The following is a 5,476-nucleotide window of genomic DNA, read 5'->3' as shown; positions in this document are numbered from 1 at the left end:
CAAGTTCCAATTCTAATTCAACCAGCAACAGGTACATCTCTTTAAATTCATGTTTCTTGTTACTATGCTAAACCTAACCCTAAATCCATGTTACCCTTATAGATTTTTTAAGACTTTATTTTATCTTGCAATTTTATTGAACAACTAAAGATTTCCTCCATTATCATAATCACCTAATTCAAAAAATTAACTATGTGGTGATTGAAACGATTATTATGTTGTGAGATTGCTTCGAATTGCGAAATAAAATTATAGTGTTTTAAACTCTGCCAATTATCACCACCAAAATAAATAATGATGAGTAAATCTGAGATTCCGAACTTCGAAGTGTTTTACAAGGTAATTCTTCCATTGAAATTCTTAGGGAAGAGTTGCTCAGCTTAGATTATAACTTACGTAGCTTTTACCCTAACGTGGTCAGTTTTTCAATATGAACTTTTATTTTAGTTTTTGTCATTCCATGTTTCTTTTTAACAATATGACACAAGTATTTTAAAATCTTTTATAAATGCCATAAACTTCTAATGAAATTTGCAAAATCCTTCTTTTCTTTTTAATTTATCTTTCTATTTAAGAATACTGATGATTCAATCTCATACCCTTGCTAATATATACAAATTTTCTATTTGGATGAATAGGAAACCATCTGTAATATACACTGAGAAGAAAATGGTTAACATTAAATTAAATTTAAGAAGATAATAAGTATTAAGTAATATCTAGTCATATTTACAAGATGCTAGGTACTAGGAAAAAATCTGTGGCTTTTATTATAAGGACATGAGGGAAAAAAAAACACTACTAACTACTAAGAGAGGGCAAAAGAGAAAAACAACTACTTTTTTTTCCTCACTATCATTTTTCTTTTCTTATGTCTTTGATTTAATAAAATAAAAAAATTACAGCTTTTGGTGTTGAGTAATTGTGAGTTCCCCGGTGTAAGAGGGATTGGTTAGTGCTCCTTGCGGAGAAGAAACAATGCTTTCTGTCATGACATCTTCTTCATATCTTCATTTGTATAATCCTTTTTCCTAATTCATGAATTTTCGACAATTTGGAGCTTTACATAGACATGGGACCTTAAATTCATCAGGCTCGTCAGGATCAAATAAGTAGTCATATCTGCACAAAACAAACAACCAAACATCAACTTAAAACAAAATGGGATATATGGATAAATAAAAGGGCAGTTTAGTGTAGAAGCATCCTGTGTTAACGCATGGGTCTAGAAAAGGGGTCTAGAAAAGGGTGTAAAGTATGCAGCCTAGCCTAATAATTATATGTATGAATTACAGAGATAAAAATGGAATGGCGAGTTAGTTATATCGATACATACGTTAACTCGTCGCCGGTAGATACGTTTGTCTTAGCAATGAGTACGATCCGGCTCTCATCGTCACCAACGCTCATGATCCTTGCGTAGCAATTTGGCATACACTGAACCAAAGAAGGGTAAGATGAATATCCATTAATGAGGGAGATTATGTTGTATAAAAATTGATTCAAGCTTAGGTTTTCTCACAGAATGATTGATTAGCCGGGCTATATTCCCTTTATCAGTGGCATCTACCACCACTTCTTCACTTATCTTAAACAGCTGCATAAAATAAGAGATCAAGACAATTAAGAACAAATATGAATAATGAAGTTGATCAAAAATTTTTCGTAGGCAAATGAAAGAGGAAGAATTCACTCACATAGCAATCTTTCCCTTCGGCCCGATAGCGCGCCTCCCTCAAATCCGCAATGCTGCCTCGCACTTGTTCTCCACGATATTCAAGAACCTACAGGTGAACACGAAAGCATGAGTTTGTTGTTGTTGCAAATTGTTCAAGGAAAGAGAGGATGGAATATGGCAATTAAAATTTGTCAAACTTCGCATGTTTTCTTACTTTGTTTTACAATGTGAAACCAGTTAGACAAGCCAAAGATTTGTTAAGATATTGTTCAATGTATCTCAAAACCAGTTGGAGTGGCATCAAGAGATTTATGGAAATGGGGGCAAGGTCACAAAGTTGATCTTCTAGAAGGGTTCCCAAAACTTCATAGTTGTTCAAAATTATATAAAAATAAATAATACAAAAAATATATCACTTATGATTATACCATTTCTCCTTCTTGAATATTTCTGCGTGCAAAGAGGCCCCATCCATGAATGCCTGATCTACCAAAGCAAACTCGTTCGTTTTCGGTTTTCTGGAATCATATTCGTGTCCGAAAATAAGAAGTTAGAACATGGATCAGAGAGGAAATAAATAATCCACAAGAAGAAAGAGAACAGTTAGTTACCTGTAAGTGGCGAAGGCGTTCTCTAAAGGAAGAAAATGTTGGAGGTTCCTCTACTGCCTGTGAGGGAAAGGGGTGTGAAAACTGAAAAGAAAGAAAAAGAGATATCCCATCTAATTTTCAAGATAGAAGCCTTACTCTGTATGTATTTAGTTTCTGTATCGCATCTAAAGCGTGACGGCGATGTCCTCCAACCCTATGCGGAACGGTTTCCTCTGCCGCTCTCTAAGAAAAATGTGAAAATTTTAAAGATGCAAAATAAATGAAAAGAATAAAGGCAATAGTTGATAACATAACCTACACTATGAGCATAGAAGCAAAGTAATTAAAGCAAGAAGCATGTTAATCATGTTATCGTAATAGTTGGTTTTCTTATGAACTTTTTTCACCATCAACAATGATTCTCCAAGCTACCTTTATTGTTGGATTTGTCCTTTGAAAGATACGACACCTAGCGGCAGATAACGGCTCGTTCTCGGCGTTATCAATGGGAGGATGTTCTTGCTTTACTCTGTTTGAAGCGATTAACCTAGATCCGGTTTTTCTCTTAGTTTGGAGAAGGTTCTTGGTTGAAATGACCCCAAGAGGGGTTTGCATGATTAAAACAGTATCAGGATTGGGGGCCCTGCAAGAAAAAATTTGTCATCATTAAGATCAAAACTTGAAAATAATATTCAGATTAAGGTGTTAATATATATATATATGTGTGTGTGTGTGTGTGTGTGTGTGTGTGTGTGTGTGTGTGTGGAGGATGGTTTACCTGTGGTAAGCACAATAAGAGACCATTCTTGTTGTCTGCTTACCATTTTTCTCAGAAATATGCAACTGCAATGAAAGAGGAGATATTCAATAAAATATTGCAATGTCAAGAACAATTGATGCATGTTATATATGCATATAACTGTTGAGTAAATCTTTAATCAGTCATCAAAATATATGGTTAGTGCTACAATATGCTATTAAACAAACCAATTCAATCTTAGTGAATCCTCACCTCCATTCGGTAACCAGCCCTTGATGCACACATGGCGTGGAAATAAGTGGAACACTTACAACATTGTGTACATGAACCATGAATTTGCTTGCAAACAACACAAATCTGTAGTTGAAGTAACAATCTTATTAGACTGGACCAAGAGACATAAATATTATAACATATTGATTTTTTTTTTTCAAGCCTCAATTGTTAAAGACCAATGCCAATATGCCATAAAGTGATTTTTTCTTTGGTCCCCTATATATGTTGATTTGCAGATAGACATAACATTTTGTAAATGCAGCAGATACCTCACCTTCACAAAAGAATTTGATGGAATACTCAGAATACCCAAAGCAGGCTCCATCTTCTCATCACTGGGAAAAGAGACTTCAGGTCGAAACCAAGCACAGGTGACATGCACCCATAACGAGTCAATATCGGTTGGCTTCAAAGCACCGCCTGGGGTCCAAAATAAGAGAGCACATTGAATCACAGGCAACTATAATGTCAAAGGAATCAAACTCAATTATATGCATATGCACATATGCTAGAATCCAAGGTAAAAAGACTAAAAGGATTCAGGAAGTGGTTCTACAGCATACTCAAACAAATAAAATGTGATAAATTTATAAATATCATTGTTTCGATTTTTGTGGAAGACATACCTTTGACAGGACAAAGACAACACTCACGCTTGATGTTAGGTGTCTCACAAGCTTTACAGACCCAAGATGTGAAGTCTTGAACATTTCTTGCTCCATAGCATTCTTGATGAACAGCTATTTGGCATCTGTAAAATATATAGTGAATTTGTATATTACTGACAATGCAATAGAGCAATAACACAGCAATCACAAAAATAAGTTTCTGACAATAGATCAAGGAAGCATAACAAGGGAAGGTGCATAATTCTGAAATGCCAGAAACCAAAGCATAATCCAGCAGTGTCTTCCCACCCCTGTCTTTTAAGGGTTGGACATTGATATAAAGTAACAATTGATGTACTGAAAAACATATATTACCGGATGCAAATGATAATTTTGTTGTAGTCCCAGTCCTCAACCCATCTACAAACAGCACATCGTTCTGTCGTCCATTTAGCATAAACAGGTTCATACTTCTCTGCCAGAGAAAATAGTATGTAGCACCATCATCATTACCAGAAACTAGCTCATTATCAATATACCATTAAGTTGCACAGAAAAAGTGAGTAAAAGAGTACCTTGCAAGAAGGCAAGCAACTTCTGCTTCCTCTCTTTTAGAGAAGGCTTTTTAGGTTTGACAGAAACTTGAGCATTAGCATGGACCTCAGCCAATTGCAGCATCTGAGAAGTGAAATATCATAGCATCAGTTACTAGTTTCAAAAGAGAATGGTTAGACACTTAAACAGTAGTTTAACAAAGTAACAGAAAATAGGTAGTTATACAAACAAAAAGGAATAAAATAATAGTTATAGACATACCCACTGTTCAAGTGGTAACATGGAGCCTTTGACCCTAATACTTGTTTTCCAGTTTCTTAATTTAGAACCTGTGTGTCGTTCCCAGTCACTGAGTGCTTGTTTTTCAGTCCCACAAAAACCACACTTGCAAACAACTCTGAAGTAGAGGAAAATGTATATTAACCCAAAAGCAATAAATGAATCATTTTACATACAGAAGTAATAGCAACAGCAGATTCAAAATTAGCATCAATGAGTTTGAAATCCATTAATGAAGCTTGAGAGATAAGTTGCATTAGCTATTAGAAAATATGTGCAAAATATTAATTGACAATCAAGAAAAAGAAAAAGGCATGAATGTATTCTCACAAATAAGAAGTTATACGTAGTAATTAGCTACAGCAATTTAAAAAAAAAATTACAGCAGAGGACAGATACATATGAACAAGTGATGCTTACAAGTGAAGGCTTGAAAAATATATGCCTTCCACGCCATTGCAGAGAACGGTGACCTTATTTGGAAGCCCTCCTAGCTGCCCATTGTTTTTGTTCGATCTGAACCAAAGCCTCTATTATGGTTAGAAAAAATACAAAGTAAACATAAAAATACAAAGTAAACATAAGACATTTTTCCTCCCAATAGCAGGTTAGGGAAGAAATAAAGAACTTCTAAATTGGTAGATGTGATTGAATCCCATAGATAAATTCATGTGAACCTTGCAAGAAATCAGGGATGAAGGAGATAATAATAATAATAATAATAATAATA

General features: G+C 34.7%; 1 protein-coding gene and 1 long non-coding RNA gene across 2 annotated transcripts in view; one reads left to right on the top strand and one right to left on the bottom strand.

Moving 5' to 3' along the window:
* LOC110264360 lies at positions 1-1,978 on the top strand. The gene is made up of 2 exons (XR_002350439.1): positions 1-31; positions 1,670-1,978. It is a non-coding gene; the product is annotated as an uncharacterized LOC110264360 (long non-coding RNA).
* The window catches only part of LOC107605912 (histone-lysine N-methyltransferase ATX4), an 8,948-nt gene continuing 4,136 nt past the window's right edge, over positions 665-5,476 (bottom strand). Inside the window, exons 8-23 of the mRNA XM_016307861.2 lie at positions 5,167-5,262; positions 4,729-4,864; positions 4,488-4,590; positions 4,288-4,387; positions 3,931-4,055; positions 3,579-3,724; positions 3,281-3,385; positions 3,047-3,111; positions 2,701-2,911; positions 2,425-2,511; positions 2,290-2,346; positions 2,107-2,196; positions 1,698-1,784; positions 1,523-1,597; positions 1,337-1,437; positions 665-1,122 (exon numbers count right to left, since the gene is read on the bottom strand). Coding sequence (XP_016163347.1) covers positions 1,032-1,122; positions 1,337-1,437; positions 1,523-1,597; positions 1,698-1,784; positions 2,107-2,196; positions 2,290-2,346; positions 2,425-2,511; positions 2,701-2,911; positions 3,047-3,111; positions 3,281-3,385; positions 3,579-3,724; positions 3,931-4,055; positions 4,288-4,387; positions 4,488-4,590; positions 4,729-4,864; positions 5,167-5,262 — 1,675 coding nt within the window. The 3' untranslated portion in view covers positions 665-1,031. The remainder of the gene's footprint in view (positions 1,123-1,336; positions 1,438-1,522; positions 1,598-1,697; positions 1,785-2,106; positions 2,197-2,289; positions 2,347-2,424; positions 2,512-2,700; positions 2,912-3,046; positions 3,112-3,280; positions 3,386-3,578; positions 3,725-3,930; positions 4,056-4,287; positions 4,388-4,487; positions 4,591-4,728; positions 4,865-5,166; positions 5,263-5,476) is intronic.

Source organism: Arachis ipaensis, chromosome B07 (genome assembly GCF_000816755.2).
Source record: "Arachis ipaensis cultivar K30076 chromosome B07, Araip1.1, whole genome shotgun sequence".
NCBI lineage: Eukaryota > Viridiplantae > Streptophyta > Magnoliopsida > Fabales > Fabaceae > Arachis > Arachis ipaensis.
The sequence above is the reverse complement of the archived record's forward strand: the minus strand, read 5'-3'. Positions and strand labels throughout refer to the sequence as shown.